At 41.9% G+C, this 20901-nt stretch overlaps 2 protein-coding genes across 3 annotated transcripts; one reads left to right on the top strand and one right to left on the bottom strand.

The window, feature by feature from the left end:
• Window positions 1-364: 364 nt before the first annotated feature.
• On the top strand, window positions 365-9386 carry tor4aa (torsin family 4, member Aa). Of its 2 annotated transcripts, XM_053411560.1 has the most exons (4): window positions 365-711; window positions 795-918; window positions 4106-4525; window positions 6509-9386. In XM_053411560.1, exons 3-4 carry the CDS (start codon window positions 4106-4108, stop codon window positions 7364-7366), a joined length of 1278 nt encoding a protein of 425 aa, XP_053267535.1. In that variant the 5' UTR covers window positions 365-711; window positions 795-918; the 3' UTR covers window positions 7367-9386. The 2 variants fall into 2 exon arrangements, with proteins under 2 accessions (XP_053267535.1, XP_053267533.1); XM_053411558.1 differs by lacking the exon at window positions 795-918 and having other exon boundaries at window positions 381-711.
• Window positions 9387-10154: 768 nt separating this feature from the next.
• Window positions 10155-20204, bottom strand: zgc:56235 (Voltage-dependent anion-selective channel protein 2-like). The gene is made up of 9 exons (XM_053411563.1): window positions 20063-20204; window positions 18271-18341; window positions 17232-17281; window positions 14897-15049; window positions 14723-14775; window positions 13909-14130; window positions 12807-12957; window positions 12653-12710; window positions 10155-11387 (listed from the first exon to the last, which is right to left on the bottom strand). The coding sequence occupies exons 2-9, from the start codon at window positions 18335-18337 to the stop codon at window positions 11296-11298; spliced, it is 846 nt and encodes a 281-aa protein (XP_053267538.1). The 5' UTR covers window positions 18338-18341; window positions 20063-20204; the 3' UTR covers window positions 10155-11295.
• Between the last annotated feature and the right edge of the window lie 697 nt (window positions 20205-20901).

Here is a 20901-nt window from a genome sequence, read left to right as displayed (position 1 = left end):
CTGAGCTTCACTGTTTCCTTTTGCTCAACTTGTCGCCTCCAGCTCAGACATGCAAGTTGTATTTCCTCTTAACTCTCAACGACAGACAGCTGTATTCTTTTTTTTAAACATTACCACTTTAAAATTTCCAGTGATGGTTAATATGAGTTAATGATGAATGAAGTCTGCAGTTACATATTTTTTTTTGAGATTATCTACAGTTAATCATGTTGAGAACAGAACTATAAAGACACTTTAGTTGACACACTATCCATCGTTGTGATATTTGTACAAATAATAGGGATGTGGTGTTTAATGCAGAATAATACATTTAATCAATAAATTATGAGTATAATTATTTAAAATTCAATTATGTTTAAACATTGAACCAAGCCAGGTGTTTGGATTTAGATTCCCTCTTGAACCGAATTCTCGTCATTTAAAATTATATTTAATTGTTTTTAAAAGAATCAAATGGACCAAGGGACGTGTGTCAGACCCTTTTTGTTTAAAGGCAAACACAAACTGTGAAGAAGAATGATAGAACACAAGAGGAAGAAAGAGGAGGAGCCAGGGGATGGTAGAGAACAGGCTTTGGAGGTATACACAGATAGGACTCTTCCTGAGTTGAGCTGTTTGCTGTGTGGGGCTCTTCTCTGCTGTGTCCGCTCCTGAGCCATGGACTAAACCTGCACACACTGCTGCTTTGAAAGATTTGAGCCACATTCCAAGGTAAGCAAACTGTTTCCTCTCGCAGGTTCTCACTGCAGCTCTCCCTTTACAGTGTTACATTTCCCCCTCCCCTGGCTTTGCAGGCTGGGTGTAAGGCAGCAGTTCAGTACCTGCGTCTGCTCTGTGTGAATCATCAATGGAGCTCACACAAGAAGAGACGCAGTTCTTCCAGAAGGATACAAACATCCGGCTTTTTGGGGCATTTGGGTTCGTTTCCAGCAGTTCAGGAGAGACAGGTTCAGCAGGGAGGCGTTTTCACATGTTAAATATCAAAGTGCTTTAGTGCTCTAAAATGCCTGGTATGCAGCCTCCTTTCAAGCCCCTGCTTGTGGGAAAGACAGCAGAGAGAGCAGATAAAGTCCTGATACTGTCTCTCTGCCAGGGGCTTCTCTGAACTCTTTTAAGCTGAAGGAGCTCGAACACACTTGCAAAGTCTTGCACACTTCTTTAGAAATGAGGCCGTATCTGTGCCAAGATTATGCAGTCACACAATGATCATACTGTGCTCGGTTCCCATCAGGATCAGTGTTGTGCTTCCTCCCTGACAGGAGCAGAAATACATTCACTAGAACTCAGGCTTATTGTTAATGTGTGTGTGTGTGTGTGTGTGTGTGTGTGTGTGTGTGTGTGTGTGTGTGTGTGTGTGTGTGTGTGTGTGTGTGTGTGTGTGTGTGTGTGTGTGTGTTTTACTGAGCACCCCTGGGTGTAACTGAGAGTTCCTCCTTTTCTGTAAGGCCAAAAAGTGGTGAAAGAAACACAACGCGTGCTGTTACACCCAAGATAAGTGTTGTTCAACTCTGGAGTTGAGTTGACTGCTCACTATAGGGACTCTTTCTGCACACTGAACAATGTCAGTAGTTTGAACACATTATCTGAAGTTCGGCAAATTAACTTTAATCATCAAACAGTCAAACCCACCTAAATGCTTTTGTCTGCAAAGTCCAGCCTATATTAAGTGTACGTTGCAGACAAACAGGTGCTACAATGCTAACCTCTGTGAAGTTGCACATGCACTGTTAATGTTTCTGGAGGGATCGCACTTCCCCTTTTTCTGCAGATCAGTTTGTTTCCACGTCATTTGAATATCAAAAGTGCAGCACTGGACCGTGTGGGAGTGAAGTCGTGGTAACTTCAGCTGAGCTAACAAAGCAGAGGGAACAACAGAGACACCATTCAGAAAGAGTATGAGCTGAGTGACAGATTGTGTGAGGATCTTAGCCGGGCTTTAACAGCAGCCGGACGCCACACTTCTCCTTCATACGTGTTGTCAGCCCCCATTTCAAAGACCTGGAGGGTAATGGTAAATGGTTTTGTATTTATATAGCACTTTTCTAGTCTTGATGACCACTCAAAGCACTTTACAGTACAGTTCTACATTCACCCATTCACACACACATTCATACAGTGCATCTATTCGCAGCACTTAGTTATTCTATGGGGGGGCATTCGGGGTTCAGCATCTTGCCCAAGGACACTTCGGCATGCAGATGGGTCAGAACTCGAACTCCTTCAGGTTGGAGGACGACCACTCTACCCTTCAGCCACAGCCGCCCATGTATGTAAACCAGCCTGGTGGGGTAGATAATGACAAACAAGTGGTTATACAATGGAAAGGAAAGATAGTTATAGCGGTAAAGCTCTTTCTGATTGGCTGCTTGTAATTTTTTCATATTAACATTTAAAGGAATAGTTCAGCATTTCAGGAATTATGTTTATTCACTTTTTTGTAGAGAGCTACATGAGAAGTTTGCTGTCACTCTCATGTCTGTGTGCTAAATATGAAGTTACAGCCAGGAGCTGTTTGGTATTAGCTGTAAACAAATGTGTCTACCAGAAGCTTGACAGCTCCCTCATCAACATGCTAGAAACTCTTTGTGTTGCTCAGCTCAAACAGAACATGCAAATTGTTTCAGTCTTCATGAGATTAAATAACTTCTCTCATGGCTGCAGCTGCATGTTCACTCTACTTGATGTGTATTTCCCAGAAGGCCACACTACTGGGTCAACCTGAAGTAAAACTGTGATTTTAGCACCAACATCACTCAATCTTACATTTCCCCAAAAAACCCAAGGACTTTTCTTAATCTATCCAGTGCCACAAACATGTGGTTATTATAAAGTTTTATTAAAAGTAATCACACGATTGAGTAATGATTGTAAAAAGTAATTAGATTTACCATTAATAATGCAGTAATACTTTTTTAACCATTATTAAAGCTGCACTCAGCACTATTTTCTAGTACATACTGTGTATGTGGTGTGACAGGGTTCACACATAGTGACGAACCCTCAGAGAACCATCTCACAGCTTAGAAGGTTTTCCACACTCTCGCTGAGGATTGAACGGATAGTTCACCCCAAAATGAAAATTCACTCATTATCTACAAACCACTATGTCGATGGAGGGGTGGGTGAAGTGTTTGAATCCACAAAACACTTGTGGAGTTTCATGAGCAAACTGTGTTGCCGCCAGATCCAATACAATTGAAGTAACTGGTGAGTGATTCTTAATAATGGCTGCAACGCTGTTTACTCCTGAAACTCCGTAAGTGTCTTGTGGATGCAAACACTTCACCCAGCCCTCCATGGACATAGTGGATAGTAGACATCTTTCGGTGAACTACTGTGACTTGTGGGCTATACACATTAAATTTGATTGATTCTCCCCAGCTCTATGGAGCATTTCAGCCTCTTTCAGCTCATTGGTTTGATTTACGATTCTGCGAAATCCCCTTGCATCACCCATGTTTTTCAGACTCATCAAGCAGCTGGTTCCAACTGGACACTCCCTGTCCAGCACTTAACTGGTCACACAAAAAGTTAGCGACAAGTAGGCGAACAAAGTGGAGTGTTAACCGCAAAAGAGCCAAATTATATTTACTGGGAGTTGGTGGAGACCAAAACAGAGAGGCAAGGGGTGAATGTGGCTGTTGGGGATGAGGATTTGTTTCCAGTCTGTAATGCTGCCCCCATGTGGCACAAAAAAAACAATGGGTTAAAAGGTGATTATAAATTAGTTTATTTCACCATCAATGAAATGGCATTACATTTTTACAACTCTGTTAAACCTGCAAGAAATATCAATGTCACTTAACAGCAGCAACAGAAAACACAGTTTCAGTTAATATTGTAAACCGTGGAGGGAAAAGTCGCCTGTTGACGAAACCAGCAGCTGTGGAGCAATGTTTAAATATCTGGCTCCGCACCTTCCAGACACCAACTCTGACTGGATGTGCACACGAGGTCTTTTTGCTTTTTGGCAGCCAACTCTGCCTGTTGTGAAGCTTCAAGTAGTATTAACCGAAGTTTCATCCTGTACCTTTGACCTTTGATGATCTTAAGCATACAAGGAATCATGTGATCCATTTTAATAAAAATGTTCTTCTCTCTGTAGATGAGCGACCAAGAGAGCAGCACCTCGGCCTCTCAGACAGAGGGAGAATTTGAGGGAGACATGGAGGGGGACGAAGAACTAGAGGAAGGACCGAAAGACTCGCCCCCCAGTCTGTCCTCCACCCTCCGCGCTGTCATACGCATTAAACAGAAGTACCAGGCCTTGAAGAGGAGGCGTGAGGAGATGGCCCTGGGGCTGGGAAGACCCGGGACCATCACAGGAGCTCCCGCTCGAACCAGCCCCAAAATCTTCACCTTCGATGGAGTCACCCCTTCGTCCGCTGTTCCTCAGAAGAAGAAGAGGAGAAGGAGGAGGCGCGTGATGTATCCTAATGGAAATAGGCAAAGAGCCCCCCCGAAGCAGGAGCGCAGCAGAGCCAAATACTGCCTTTACCTGCTGTTTGCCATCGTCTTCCTCCAGGTACGTAATCTGACATTTTAGAGAGATTTTTGATTATGTTTCACAATCCTTGTTAGAAGTACAAAAATGACAATATAGTTAAACTGTACTTTTTAGAGATGGACCTCAAGAAATGAGACGACTGCGGTTTCATTATCACATATGAAACCATCCCTTCAGCTTTACCTCATCTGAGAAGCCAGGTTGAGCTACTCATTAGTATTTTAGAAGCTGAGTTTGCCAATTGGATGATTTGTAGTTGTATGGATTTTATCTTTTTTAAATAAGCTAATCTTAAATGTTAATATTCCCAATGGCCTCCTCTTTGCCCCCTGTCATTGTGTCTTTTGCTTTTCCTGCATTATGTTATTGAGCTGTTGGCTTGTTAAAGGATTAGCCTGTGTGGCTTCTAGACAGTAATTAACTTCATTGCATACCTTCATACCATGCATACCATCTGCACAACTCCTCTGTTGTTACCACAAGCTCCATTTCAGCGTTTGGTGAGCAGAGTCAGAGCTGCAGGTGAGCTGCGGAGGGGCGGGTGGAGGCAGGGTGGGTGTATTTTGCACACTCATAGATGTGTGCATACTAAAAGAGATAAAGACATTGTAAGGTCATGAAGGGATTTTTTTTATTAAAACACTGAATATGCAATTTTGAGGAACAGAGATGAGATTGAATCGATTCCAGGTGAGACATTTTAAACTGCTGCACTATTCAGCAACATCTTCAGTTATCTGATCACTCCATCTCCACAGACACTGCAGGGGATGGGGGTGAGGAATTTAAAGCTGGCCCTTCTGTGATAGAAGTGCACAGGCTGAGCTGTTAGTCTGCATGTTCAGTCCAGTCCCTCTGGTAGGTCGCTTCTAGCCATTCCAAAGTCTAAGGTGAAAACCAGAGGAACCTTTTCCTTGAGGGCCCCTGCACTCTGACAATCTGACAGAGGAAACAAGATTAGAAGAGTCAGTTACATGCAAACAAACATCTCTATGGAAGAGCTTTTATCATTAGATGTGTATTGCTTTATTACCTGTTTCTTTAGTTTTGTTCTTTTTTTCATTCTGATTATTTGTGAGTTTGATATTGTTTGTTGTAAAGCACTTTGTTACTTGTAATGAAAAGTTCCATAAAACCCTAACCCTAAAGTTATAATTATTATTAAGGCCTGAGGTGGATCCTGCATCATTACCCTGAGGCGCAGTTTGGTTTAGTCTGGTTAATCTGGGGATGACTGTTGTTGACTCTTACTGTTGCGTGTATCATGCAGCTTAAGTTAATACTTTACAATTTCAAATGGTCCAAGTGAAATTAATGTGGTCTGCAGGTTTTGCATCACGCCTCCGAGGCATTTCATTGTATTTGTCAAGTAGTTATCATGTTGTATTATTTTATCTTGAAACAACGATCCGTCACACAAAACGCCAAAAATCCACTGAAGGAACTTCTTGAGAGCTTCAATGAGATTATTTGCTAATTTCAGAGTTGCTCTATGAAAGTAAACTGACAGTAGACATCTCCAGGCAATTTTGTGTTGATTTAACACTTAATAATGAATCTTAATAATAGCTAGTTGCAGGCTTAAAGTTTACCTGTGAGGGAATAGTAAGACCTTGCCTGGTATTCTGTGTTTGAATGAGTCAACCAACAAGCAAGAACGGCTGTAATTTGATAAAATACAGCATTGAAATGAAAGGTGCTCAATATAAAATAAAACAATGTACATTTGAGAGATTTTGACACTAGACTGCAGTCTAGTGTCAAATGTGAATGTGAAATGTGAATCTCTGTCCACCACTCTGCATCCACCACAAGATGCAGAGTGGTGGACAGAGATTCACATTTCTGACAAATTTGCGATTGATCAACTTGTGTAGGGAACTAGGTGCTTTTTTTTGCCCCCGGGATCGGGGTAGTTGCCCTCTTTACCAAGCTGGTAATCCAACCATGTTTAGAGTCCGTAACTGCCCCCAACTTATTCTGAATATTGTCTGTTTCCAGGTGTACAACGCCATAGAGAACCTAGATGACCACGTACTCCGATATGACCTGGACGGGCTGGAGAAGACCCTGAGGAGAGAGGTGTTTGGACAGCAGGGAGCAGTGGAAGGGCTGCTTTCCCACCTGCAGGACTACCTGTCCACCTACGTCCACAACAAGCCCCTCGTGGTGTCCGTGCACGGCCCAAGCGGAGTGGGCAAGAGCCACTTGGGACGCCTCCTGGCCGGACACTTCCGCTCAGTGGTGGGGGAGTCGCTGGTGCTGCAGTACTACGTCCTCCACCACTGCCCCCAGGAGGCCGACGCCCTGCAGTGCGCCCACAACCTCTCCACGCTCATCTCCCAGATGGTGGTACGTGCCGAGGAGGAGGAGAAGATCCCGCTCTTCATCTTCGACGAGGCCGAACACATGCACGGGGAGATCCTGGACGAGCTGTGGCAGCTTGTGACCTCCAAGAAGTCCAATGAATACTTGAACGCCATCTATCTGTTCCTGAGCAATCTGGGTCATGCGCACATCACCAAACATATGTTACACAACTCCTCATGTAGTTCTATGGCGTTGACAGCATCCATTCGCCATAGTCACCTTGTAAAAGAGCTGACTCCAATATTACGCAGCACTCTGGAGAATCTTCACTCGCTGTGGACAGAGGTGGACATCTTACCTCTGGGCCTTTTGGAGAAAGGTCATGTGATAGAGTGCTTCCTGGATGAAATGACTCGAGAGGGGTTCTACCCAGATCATACCAACATAGAACGCCTCGCAGGGGAGATTGAATATTACCCTGCTGTAGGGGGGCACGAATATTCCCAGATGGGCTGCAAGCAAGTGGTGGCTAAGGTCAACCTGCTGTGAAGTGCTCTTCAGGAAATGTCTGGATGCTTCACATGCTTTAAATTATGAAGAAACCGCTCGAGGGAAGTGAGTGGGTTTACAGAACTTGAATGACACAACTCAGAGTTTTTAAGAGCAGCGACAAACAAGAGGTTCTGCTGTGGGAAGAAGAACGAAACCTGTGAAGAAGTTTGAAGAGGCCCAGTTCAGAAGCAAAACATGTTTTCTCTCTCAGCTCTGGTCTTATCTTTTCATGCAGATGCTTGTGGCTTTGTTTGCCCGGTATCTTCTGAGCTTTCTGCCTCCACCCAAAAACAATGAAAGTAGATAAAATGTCATCTCATGGCAAAAATAATAATGTTATTTAACAATGTTGACAGTTAGGTCATTATCATCAAGTGCAAGCTCTGCAGATCTCTAGTGATGACAGATGGATACCTGAAGTTTTGTCCCATCCTTCCTGATCCCCTGAGGATGAATCCTGCTGAGTTATTTTATCCCCTGAATGTTGTTGATGTTCCACCAGCGAGTAGAATGTATCCCTTATCTTGTGAAATAAACTGCTCAGTCAAATTAAGGTCACACTTAAATCACACATCAGATCTTGATTAACGAATTATTTCAAGTTGAAAATCATCACTGATGTACATTGTGTAATTTGTTCGGAACAAAATTACAACGTTCACTGGAAACCCAAATCATGAACCCACTGAGGGCTGGATTCAAAACCACACCAAAAATCGAAGAATCTAAGAAACTATCATCACAGGCTGATCCAACTTCCTAGAAGTTCATCACAACAACTCATAATGTGACTCAGTAGTGTGAATGGATGGTGCCCTTGGGGATCTCCGCCCTCATGCAGTCTGTTTCTGACAGTTTGGTCAGAAACAAGCAGACCAGTAGCCTGATTAGTCATTTTGTACAGCTTCTCCTGTTCCTCCTCGCTCTAAGGAGCAGATACCAGTGCTGCTGTCCTGTCCAGCTCTCCTCCTGGATGTGTCATCCTGGAGGAGCTGGACTACCTGTGCAGCCTCATTGGGCTGCAGGTACCACCTCATGCAACCAGATTGCATGAGGTGCACCATAGCAGGAGACATTGATTCACAATCACTTGTAAACTAATTTTTTTGAGCAGTCAAACCGCTTTGCTTGGTGGGTTGGCAGTAAATCAAGAGACAATGACTCAGTGTTCAAATAAGAGATTATTGGACTTTTCGGTTTCACCACATCGAACTTTCCCTTCGTGCAATACTTTTTATAGCCCCTCATAGACTCCTATCTTATTTAAATGTCATTTCCCAGATGAAATGCCATTCACTTGCATTTCAAAGGGGTGGAGGCAGGGATCTCTAGACTGATAGATGCTAATAGATGTTACTAAGAATATGTGTATTGTGAATTTGGCTGAAATGATCCTTTTACCCCTTTAAGACAAATCATATTTCAGAACAACTGTATTGGCAGCTCAACCTCACATGGATGTGAATGAGAAACACTTATTTCTGATCATTGCACGGAATCACACATAATCAGGGGAGGAGTTAGACCTGTGTTCCTTCATTTAGAAAGGGAAGTTCACTTATTTGTAGTGCATCACTTATAAGAACTCATTATAGGGTGTTCAGAAGAACTCTTTTTTTTGTCTTACATTGAATACAGCATGATTTTTTTTAATGCTAGTGCGAGTGTGAAGATTTAAAAAAATCTACAACGCGTACGCCTGTGGCTTCACAGTATACAGCGTAAGAACGGTAGATTCTGTCTCTGACCTGCAGATGGAAAGTGGTGCTAGTGGCTCCTCATCAGATCTGGATTTGTGATTCTTTACAAGTTTATTTATTAAAGAAAGAGGTTTTTGTGTTGATATTCTGAAAGTCCACCGGCAAAGAAATGAGGTCGGTATTGCCAGACTTGCACTAGCATTAATATACATGTTGAATTGATGGATTTTTGAATGTCCTCTGCTCAGATCATCTTTCAGTCCAAATATTTAGAATATCAAATAATAATTGTTAAAATTAAAGGACATTAAAACATGGCTGTGAGTTTTTTCTTGATAGAACAGCAACTATAACCTGCGGAGATTCTTAAAATAACATTGTTTAGCGAATAGTTGAACATTTGGGAGAAATGTTGCAATAATGGAATAATAATGGAATAATAAATGGAATCATGTTTAAGTGTCTTGCTGCTGAGAGTTAGACAAGAGGTTTGACACCAAACAAGTTACAGCCAGCAGCTGGTTATCATAGCTTAGCATTAGCATTAATTAACATCATGCTAAGGAAATAGTCCCATACTTCAACACCTTCCTCAGAAAACATGTTTACAGATAGTATTTTTGGATGAAGAATATTTCCTACAATGGCTCAAACTCAATGTCCACATACTATCTTCCCCAGAGCTTTTAACTCAGCCTCTTCCAGCAGCAGTTGGAAACGTCCATGACAACTAAGCAAGCTCCCATCTGCTTTGAGGCAGAGCTTAAGATGACACGGGGTGGCTGAGCAGTAGAGGTCGTCCTCAAACCAGAGGGTCGGTGGTTCAATCCCAATCGTCCCCATCTGCATGCCGAGGGGTCCTCGGGCAAGGTGCTAAACCCCGAATGGCCCACATAGAAAAAGGTGCTGCCTATAGATGAATGGGTGAATGGCACACTAAAGTAAACAGCACTTTGAATGGTCATCAAGACCAGAAAAGCTCTACAGTTCAAATAAGTAAATACACACGAAGATGTGGTTAAAGCTCAAGTGATTCTGTTATACCACTCAGTTTGATATTTGGTCAATAAAAGAAGTCTTTCGGACAGTTTTTATATTTTTTTATTATTATAATTCCCTTAGTTAACATTGGAAAAAAATGAGGTACTGTGTCTATGTGACAAACAAAAATAAGTCTTAGATTCATAACAACAGATTAAGAAGGGAGGAAAAAAAAAAAAAAAACATTTTTGGTGCATGTTAACTAAAACAAGTAAAAGGACACAACAGCTTCTTCCATTTCCCAGTGGAGCATTATGCCGGGACAACCAGCTGCATTATTATGTTCACATGTGAGGAGTGTAGATGGTTTTCAAGAACAGAACCCTGACAGCAAGGAGTTCAGTCCCCCGAGCAACACGTGGCAACAGCTGATGCCACTGAGCTGCTGAGATACCTACGAGGTGCAGAACACTTTGAGGCTGTCGTGCTGAGACAGATAGATGAAAACAATGGTGTAGAAATGCAAACTAACTACACAAACTACCAGAAGATTCCACTGCATTGATTTCACCTAACAAAAGTCGCAAAGGATTAAAAAACGACATTTAGGAGCACCTGCACTAAACAGACTTTCAATGTTCCCATAAAGCAAAGCACGTTTTAAATATCCTTCATTCCACCGATGAACTTTAACCACCAGTGCTTCAATATTTCAGTCCTATGCTCATGAAATGTGTCGTATCAAATCAATTTGAGATTAAATAACTCAGTAGTGTTCAAACACAACGAAACAAGAGGAAACAGACACTCACATTTTTAACCAAGCAGGAAAGCTTTCAGCTCTGTGTACACGTTTTTCACCCTGACATGCTTTTTTTTGGAGGAAAGAAGGGACAACAATACAGAGGGTTTGATAAGCTACACATTTACACTAAAGACTACTTCATCCAAGGGACATAGGGGGAAATAAAAAGCCACACTTCTGTAACCATAGAATCGCTAATAAGCTTCGGCTTCACAGCTCTCAGGGTTGACCATTACTGTCAAAAATGCTCATGAAATGTGAGGACAGGGGAAACGTGTGAGGAAGTCCAGAGAGGAGGAGGAGGAGGAGGAGGAGGAGGAGGAGGAGGAGGGGGGTTGTGGCAAGGGCACTAGTGTTTGTGGGTGTGTGTATGAGGACAGAGCAGTGTGTGGTGATGTGGTTCTGGGCTTTTCTTTGATGATGGGTCCGAGTCCTCCACCTTATGCCTCCAGCTCGAAGCCCATGCCGACTTTGTGTCCACCGGCATTGAAGTTCTTCCCGTCGATCAGAGCGGAGAGGGTGACCTTCACGCCTGCAGGCACACGGGAAAGGAGTTAAAGCCTTCGAACACATACCGTCTGCCCACTCAGGTGTTAACTGGTTCCACCTCTACATAGAACTATGTGGGTGTCGACTAACTGGGTTTGACTGACTGCTCCACTCTCCTGATTTGAAGCCTGTTTTGAAGAGATTCCCTGTTATTTTGAGTTTTGTGAATTGTAATCAGCCCCAGTAATTATTAAAGAAAGTGAGTATTTAAACTGTTTTTAAAACCAACTGGAATCCAAATTAATACCCGTTTCACAGTCACACTGGTCGAAGTATGAAGAGTATGAAACCAGTTGCAAGAATTATTTACTTAGTCAGTTTTTTGACATTTATATCACATTTATTTCAGTGCTTCACTGCGGGACCTAATAACTATTTAAATAGTTTCATTAATAAAATGAACATGACCTGGACCCTTAAGAGACAGAAAAGAGGCTGGTGGATTTACAACATAGAAAAAAAGAAAGAAGAATCACTGTTATTATTTTCATTATCACACCCAGTCTGACAGAGTTTAAATATGATCCTCCAGGTCCCACCCCTCTCTCAATTCTCTCCCTTCTTTTGTATCAGCCTTTCCTCTCTTCCACATTTCTCTGCTCACTGGTCGAGCAAGAAGGACGCCCACATCGAGAGTGGTTTTACAGGTTGCCCCCGTTAAAGGGGACTTTTTTCTCTCCGCTCTCGCAATGTGCTGGCTCATTGTGGGAAATGTTGAGTTTCTCTTTAATATTATAAATTGCAAGATAATGTGTGTTGTGATTTGGCTGTGTACAAATAAAATTGAATTGAATAGAAAAAGCTATATTATTACAAATGGAGATAGTTAGAGGACGTGAATGTGACTTGCTCATAATCAGTCATCTGCTGCAGGAAGTGAACAACGTCACCTCAGCAGCAGCTCACCTACAATCACAATCTAGTGCACAATTTAATAATCACCAACCGCAGTTGTTAAGTATATAAAGCTGGTTATCGGTGCTATAGGGCTATGTCGAGCAACTATCCTAACATGCAGATGGTGTTTGTTGGAAGAGAAAAAAAATGTGTAAAATCTGTGGCACATGTGATTAAATTTGAATTATTTGGTCGTTGTCTGAGATGAGGAGTTCGTAGTTTCTGAGAAGTAGTTCCTCTCACCAGCAAAAAGGTCTTGAGAGGAAGGTCAGATGTGTAGTCATAAGCACTGACTCCAAACACAATATGTAGGGGGCTGACAACAGCTTGGTCAGTGATGGGGGAGCTTACCTGGCCGAAGGCTCTGGGTGTAGCCTACACCGATCAGACTGGCATTGTTCACTTTGGCCTGCAGGGTGAAAAACAAAAAGACATGAAACAAACGGAACTTTTTTTAGATTTAGCCTCCGAAACAGTGCTGTAAATGAGCTGCTGGTGGACTCACCGACAGAGAGGCGTCTTTGTCCAGCTTATATTTGGCAGCGATACCGAAGCGAGTGTTGTTACTGCCGGCGGTCCAGGCCAGAGTGACCGCTGTCTCCAGCTCGTCGTTCACCTTCTGGTAGATGGAGCCACCAAACTCGGTCCCGTCATTACTGAGAGAGAACAAACAGCAGTTCAGAGACGTTCATCCACACGATTCGAGGCTGGATAATTTCATTCCTTTAAATACGCTGGAAATTTACAACAATGGAGTAGAATATCTTATCCACCTGAAAGAGACTGGGTCCAAATCTGGTCTTAGTGATATATTTTATAGTGTTAAGTAATTACCACAAAGCGTTATTATTCCATCATGGAAGAACTGACTGATTTTCATCATACAAGTCAATCTGAGAGTTATTTTCTTTATATAACCGTTGGCCATTCATTGTATGAGAAGGAGAATATAGAGGGAAACCGTCCATCATATTGTTGTCTGATCAATAATGTCGCTTTCACTGTCATATAAACCAGGGAAACAAGCAAATGTTCACAATAAAGAAGGTGGTAACAATGATTTTTTTAAATGAAGCAAAAAGCATAATTATAAATAAAAATAAAATTGTCTGTCAATTGAATAATCAACCAATAGTTTGTACTGGTTTGTTTCTGAGTGACTGGGGGCATAATGGAACTTCAAGAACGTTAATCCAGCTAAAATGGAGATTTATTCAGTATGCTGCTCCACTGGTGTTGCACCTAATCCTGTAGACTCTACACAACAGGGGGTCGTTAGTGGACATTGCTTGGTTGAGGAGGGAAATACTTGAGCTGAGTAGGACATGTTATTTTGACCTGCACTTCCTTCATGTTTGGAGGACCAGAGACAGATTTAAAAAGAAGAAATTCTTAAAGAACCCAACACTGACCGACATATCCTGGCTTTTAGTTACTAGCATTAGATCACCTCCAAAAACACTGGATCCTACTTTTCTCACAAAAAGCCTTTTTTGTGCCTGGTTTATTGTCCACGCTCTCTTCAGATTCTTCCAGGGCCACAGGGGACATATTTCAGCTGCTGAACATTAATTTACTGAATAAATAATAATAATCAAAGTACTCACACATTGGTGTGCAGCTGGAAGTCTCCGGCCCTGTATCCCAGGGCGAAGTTGTTCTGGGCCAGTTTGGACTTGGCTGTGTCGAAGGCCATCTGGTAACCGGCCAGCCAGCCCTCGTAGCCCAGCACAGCGGTGGCGTGGATGATGGGACCCTCGAAGTCGACATCAGAGCCCATGTTGACGAAGTCACGCTTGTATGCCGTCTTCAGCTTCCCACTTTTCTTACTAAGAAACAGATTTATAAAGTTTAATTATTATCCTCTAATAATAAAGAATAAGTGGTGATGTGTAAATTTCCAAAAACTCATCAGTGGGCCTGTGTTGCATGTTTCCTCATCGCAAGAAAACAAACACTATAGTTCACATCTGACTCACACAGACACCCCTTGCTGTCACAAAATACCAAGACCAATTTAATTCACCAACACTTGCACTTTTTCCTCTTGTTAGTTTGCTACAAATAACATTCACCAGGAAGATTAGCTCGGAGCTGAGGCCACAAATGGAGGAGATCGAGTTGAGAGAGAAACATATAGAATGTGTATTTGATCTGATGCGTTTCCAATAAAACAAATAAAGACTCTTGTGACCCTCATCCTTTAATGGACAATTACAAAGAATTTGGTTCAGATCAGGTTGGACAAAATGATAGCAAAGAAAATAGAAATGAGGGAAAGAGGTTATTGAAAGAAGGGATTGATTGTCGCCACTGTGATTTTCCAGCGACCAGGGTTGACCCACAATTTATTCTCACAACACATAGTTCCACATGAACTCCCATGCTGCCCTCGTTAAAAACAAATAAATGTATTCTTACCCTGTGTTTGGTACAAAAGACGTTTCCAAGGCAACCTTCAGTCCTTCAGTCAGCTGTGGATAAAGTTTGTGTCATGTTACTTTTATTTAACCACGTACTAGTGCAAAGCAAAGCATAAACAATAAAATAAAAAATTCCACTTTAAAAACCCAGTTCTGAAGACTAAACACGTACCTGGTCCTCTACAGTCACTTCAGTAGCCAGTGTGTTGTCTGTGTTCCACTTCTGGTTGAAGCTCAGGCCCAGCTCCTTCATCTTGTATTTGGTCTCCAGGCTTCCTGCGGCCTTCCCTGTGTCTGTGTTACTGGAGCCAGATGTGTTGAACTCCTGTCAGGACGACGAGGACAACACAGGTTTAGTGCACCACAGTCGATCACATCCAGCAAAAACCAACTGTCTGACTTAAAGTGTGAAGCAATAAACTGTTGGATAAATAGAAAATACAAATACAAATGAGAGAGACGGGGGACAGAGGTGAGCATTGTGCTGAACAAAGTTATTTGTGAAATGTACAGGAATAAAATGAGGATTCTCAGAAGACAACAGTCAAAAAGAGCAGACAGACAACAGTGACGCCAGAACCACATGATGGACAGTAAGAACACAATGATGAATCTAATGAAGGTTAAAATTGTGATTTGATGTATGGAACAAATAAAGGGTCTTTATTTATAGAGCTTTTCTAGTCTTGACAACCACTCAATGCTCTTTAGAGCACAGTTTTTCCATTCACACACAAACATTCATACAGTGCATTTATGTGCAGCACTTTCTCGATCGTACATCGCTCACACACTGTCAGCACAGATGTTAGAAAACCCTTTGGCACGTAGAATGGCGGAGACTGGGATTAAACTGCTGACCTCCTGGTTAGTGGACGACCCGCTCTACCTCCTGAGCTACAGGCGCCCCTAAGGCACCATCTTAAATTTCACAACAAGAGCAGTTAACTTAGAGCATGAACCTTCACACTTCTTTTTTGTGGCTATAATTCATGGTGAAGCTTGACTGAAAAATGGACCAGGTTAATATCTGTTGATATCAGCTTCCAGATGCTGTATGTATACATCAGCCAATAAGAAGGAACAGAAACACCAACGATTTTCTGATTCATTTGCGGCTTCATTAAGCTTTACATCTGCAAGCAATGTTTCCAATCCAAGGTCATGTATGGGAGAATCCTGAGCTAATAAGTCTCATGAAGGGCGACTATTGCTTTTTTGTTTAACATTGGGCCGCCACATTAAAGAAAGAACAAAGGTGAAGGGATCTATAAACTATGACTGACTTTCTGCATTGTAAATCTATTTAATGTGACACACTATGCAATCTCATGAAATGTAAAGTTTCATATTCTGATGTGGGACAAATTAAAGGAAATGATTGTTTGTGATGTGATGTTTCACCACATGCCTCCTGAACATCTTCAGTGTCCCTTATCATAAATTCTTCAAGTGTATTGAACTCTAATGGAGGAATGAACAGTGTGTTTTCAAAGGACGTTCCCTCATTCAGTGTTTTGTTGATGGTGGTGGGTAACACTGTCTAACACGTCACCACAAAATGTCCCACTAAGATTAACTCTTATTATCCCGAAAGGGATAATAAACCTCTAAAAGACTTCGAAATCTCCGAGAGGATTTGCAAAACCTCCTAAATAACTACTAAAGCCTCCTAACAACCCTCTGAAATGTTGATAGGACCTAAGAACCTACTTAATGGCTACTAAAACCATACCATTAGAGTATCTGCAGCCAGGTATTTCCTCTAAATTGTCACATTTCAGTATAGTAAGATTTTGGGAGGATTTAGGAAACAGTGCTGGACATTTTCACTGTTTTAATAGAACAAATGATCAACTGATTATTAAAGACAATAATACGCAGATGAACTGATAAGGAAAATGTTGCAAATGACTATCAATGACTTACAAATAAGCTGGCACAACAACAAAGAAATGATAATCAAAGAAAAAGTTACATCTGACAGAGTGATGCGACAGAACATGATGTGACAATGATTATCACAGAGACAAAAAAACGACAACTTGTGTGAACAAGCAGATGATGATGTGAGCAAACATAACAGGACCAAACGGAGAAGATCTGTTTCCATATCATCGACAGATAGAGCCGGCGGGTCTGACACAATCTTACCATCTACATTAGAGCACGAGTGGTCCAGTACAGAGAGGGCAGCAGCATGGAGAAAGAGCAGGGGTTAGGAAAGGCAGGTAGAGACAGGCTACAGACATCACACACATCTGTGAGCCGGTCGTGTTTCTCCACAACAGAGCACAGATTAAGCCAAAGCACGTTTCTGCATCAGCCATTGGAACAACCTAGAAACCTTGAAGCTCCAGTTCAGAGCAGTTCAGTTCATTAATAGCAAGGTGGATTTGTATTGGTGTGCTGGGAGGTGAGAGTTAGAGATGGCAGAGTGAAAGCTGAGGGAAGGCCTGGGAGAGGGACTCTGCAGAAATGACAAGATAACAAAATAATGTCCTCACCACTCCACTTTGTGATTTGGTCTTGAGATCCAACTTCACGATACCAAAGCCTGGAGAATTTCAAAAGATCGATTCGAGAGTTAACCCTACATAACTACAAAATAAATCAAACATAGGACGATTTATGGGAACATTTTGATATTTAGGAAAAAAAGTGTATTTGCTTTCACAGCTAGAGTTTGATGAGGATTGACACCACTGATAGTTGTAAGGAATATAACAAATGAAATGGCAGTATGAGATCTTTAGAAGTGTGTTGAATTGTTTCTCTCCAAAATGGTGAATTGTTGCCTTAATTCAGATTATCTGCAACGGTTCGATTTGTTGTACAGACTTTATGGTTTGTTATTTCGGACAATGACTGAAGATCACTATGACGACACAGCTGCATGTCATCAGCTAATATGTGGGCTCAGTTTGTTATAGCCATATTTCCATATCAGCTTTTTCTAAAATGTTATGCCACACATCCATGTTCTTAGGTCGGGCCAAGTGATAATATACTGTAGACTATGAGACCAACTAAATTTGTCAGATATCTGCTTATACATTAGTATTTAGTTAATATTAATATGAGACTAATCTTTCCTAAAATTCAAAGTCACATCTTCAGATTATTAGCTTGTCTGAGATACAAGCAGCTGATTATCCCATTTAAGAAGCTGCAACAAAGTTATGTTTGAGATTTTAGCTTTTTTTTTACTTCAATAATTAACTGATAACCTATTAGCCAAATAGATGAATAGATACATTTTCTGATAATTGATTGTTACAGCTCTATTGCTATGCATTTGCTGTATCTTGGTATATTGGGCCCTTGTAGACAGATGCCAATCAATAAGAAAAACGTATTACCTCTAGTTAATTTACCCATTCATTATCACAGAATTGGTTTTAGTGTGCAGCAACATTTTTACGGATGGAACATTTTATCCACATCAATATGTATCTTTATTATTGTGAAGTTTCTAACAGCTGGTTTGATTGGAACAGAATTCCAACCAGTTAATAATTTACTCCTGGGACGAACTGTACTCACCATAGCCCTTGCTGAATATATCCTTGGCAGATTTGCCCAGGTCTGAGTATGAAGGAGGGACAGCCATTGTGCTGGAAAAGATAAAGACAACATTGTGATTATTTAGTAGCCACTGGAAAAATCAAACAGCAGACTGAACTGTGCATTCTTCACTTTTCTACACGCAGGTCTCTGCAGTACTTAACAAATACCAGCGAGAACGCATCTTTTTCTTGGTTAAACCAGTGCGGACTTCTGAATTGAATTGATGGATGATAGATTTACAAATTAAAAAGGATTTCTTTTGGTATATTTTTTGAGCTTTAAAGCTTAAACGACAAATCCTCCCCTTTTAAGTTTTTGAGCTTCCAGGCTTCATTATTATACAGTGTTGTGGTGGTGCTGATTTAAATTCCACAAAGAGGGACTCAAAATCCCTTTTGCATTGAAGCCAACCAGTTCACATCCATTTCTGTCCATATTCAAGAACATATGTGGTGATGACGGCAAAGGAATTTAATAAAGATGTATTAAGTGTATTTTGTCATTATAACCATATTAATTCATGAGTTTTAGTTAAAGCTAGTATGGTGTGAGGTCACAGTGACCTTGACCTTTTGACCACTAAATTCTAATTGGGTGATCCCTGAGTCCAAATTAACCTTTGCAGTGATTAAACACTTGGTTCCTGATCCATCGTGTTCATGAGAGTGGGACACGAAGAGGGATGGACAACCCAAAAAACGATGAAACATCATAATTCCTTCAGCTACAACGGTCCCGGGTGCTAATGCATAAAAGTAAAACTAATGTCAGAATTTGGAACAAGCAGATAACATATTTTATTCTTTTTAGAACATCCTTTGAGGCCTTTTGTTGAGGTAACTGACACAGAGGTATTCATGACTTTGAGGCCTGCACATGCCCTGTACACTGCTGCTGTAATGATTTAGCCCTAACACGTGTCATTATTGATGGTGATTATAGCAAATCTGATTCTGAATAAAGACAGTAGTTATGATAAATGAATCGTAAAGTCTGTGTGGTTTGTCCATTTGCCTGTGATACGATTGAGCATTGAGCTGCTGCAGAAGAGGACAAGCTGTTCCTTTAGGGGGCAGCTGGGAAGTTCACAACCAATGAGCTCTGCAGCTAATGGTGCATCTAAGAAGTCAAGAGATAAATGCATCCTAAAAATAGCCCGTGCATGTGCAAAGATGTGCACTTGGTATATGAAAACAACATGTTAGACGAGGCTGATGCTAATGCACCAGAAGAAAAGGCTTTGTTGGTCTCTTGTGGTCAAGATGTCTCATGGCTGTCAGAATGAAACGGGCCCAGCAGATAAATCTGGAGACAGGCCGGTGCTGCACAGACAAATCCACACTGTTGTTACAGATGCTTTTCAGCTGGAGACTAAAGAGCAAGAAGGTTTCGGCTGCTAGCTGCATCTCTCCCGGGGACAAAGGACACCAGATGGGCCAGTGAAAGAGGTGTGTGAGTACGGAGGGGGATGAAAGCCTGCTAGCTGCTGCTGCCTGAGCTAACTTAATGTTCATAGTAACAACGTCCCCCCCTCACAGACACACAGCTCGCCTCGAACCATGCAGAGTAAGTCGCTACATGCGTGACAAGCATTGACTCCACACTATCATGCACGGATTAAACTGTGAGTTACCAGGCTAAACGTCCTTACATAACACGGCTGCCGTCGGCTAAATCTCCCACCCTGCTCCTACCCTCCTGGTCGTGAGGCTAACCGTGAGCAGGAAAGTTACCGAAAGGCGTTTCAGGTGCATGAGCTTCTTCTTACCGGTGCGAAGGTGTTCACTGGGGGGGGTCTACACAGCCTGGAGCGTCCCTGACGTGATGCTGCTCCGCGGGTTGACAGCTAGCTTAGCTTAGTTTAGCGCTACTGTGACGGGGACACGATGAAGGAGACAAATGGCGCATGCGCGGTGTCGCTGGAAAAGGGCGATCAAAGAGTCGATGCGAAGACAAGAGAGTAGTCCTCCCAAGCACCAGATGCCTGCTAGCGTGGTGGTTCTACGATTTTGCTTCATTTGGGGCTTTAAACGGGCTACAATTTACATAAAGGGGCCGAATATATGCACAATATATGTCCAACACCCACACAGTCAGGAGTTGTTGTTGACTACTGACTTGGGGTACAGTCAGATTCAGTATGTTTTCAGTGTTACAGTGTTACAAATTGCTTTACAAAGAAGAAACAGCACCAGGCAGGCAGATAAAATGATAATTAACAATGGAACATGAGCAAAGCCAAATAAATAAATAGGATTAGTAGACCTTTAGACCATTTTATAAGCTCGCACAAAGAAGAAACGTTTTGAGAAAGGATTTAAAAGAACACAAGACATTCTTAGTTCCATAGGCTGTGGGTTTCATAATGTGGGGGCTCTGAGAGCAGGGGCTTGCTCACCCTTTGTTTACAGCTGTGACCCTTGGAGTGAACAGCAGGGTCCATCTGCTGATCTCAATGGCCAAGAGGGCACATCACAGGTCAAATAATTGGATAGATGTTTGTCTGAAAGGCCATTCAGGGCCTGAAACATGAGCAATAAAAATAAAATTCTAGTTGTGCTGTTTGTCTTTGCTCAGTGTTTATCTTTTTGCTTGGGTTGGGAGTAT

This window comes from Pleuronectes platessa, chromosome 19, assembly GCF_947347685.1.
Source record: "Pleuronectes platessa chromosome 19, fPlePla1.1, whole genome shotgun sequence".
NCBI classification, from domain to species: Eukaryota; Metazoa; Chordata; class Actinopteri; order Pleuronectiformes; family Pleuronectidae; genus Pleuronectes; species Pleuronectes platessa.
Note: the sequence above shows the minus strand (reverse complement) of the source record. Positions and strands in the feature narration are given on the sequence as shown.

Coding starts and splice junctions, on each gene's coding strand:
- zgc:56235 (XM_053411563.1), bottom strand. CDS start 18,337: ATGGCTGTCCCTCCTTCATACTCAGACCTGGGCAAATCTGCCAAGGAT. Junction 17,282..18,270: donor TATATTCAGCAAGGGCTATG/GTGAGTACAGTT, acceptor GAAATTCTCCAG/GCTTTGGTATCGTGAAGTTG. Junction 12,958..13,908: donor TTCCAGCTGCACACCAATGT/GTGAGTACTTTG, acceptor GTTCTCTCTCAG/TAATGACGGGACCGAGTTTG.
- tor4aa (XM_053411560.1), top strand. CDS start 4,106: ATGAGCGACCAAGAGAGCAGCACCTCGGCCTCTCAGACAGAGGGAGAA. Junction 4,526..6,508: donor TTGCCATCGTCTTCCTCCAG/GTACGTAATCTG, acceptor GTCTGTTTCCAG/GTGTACAACGCCATAGAGAA.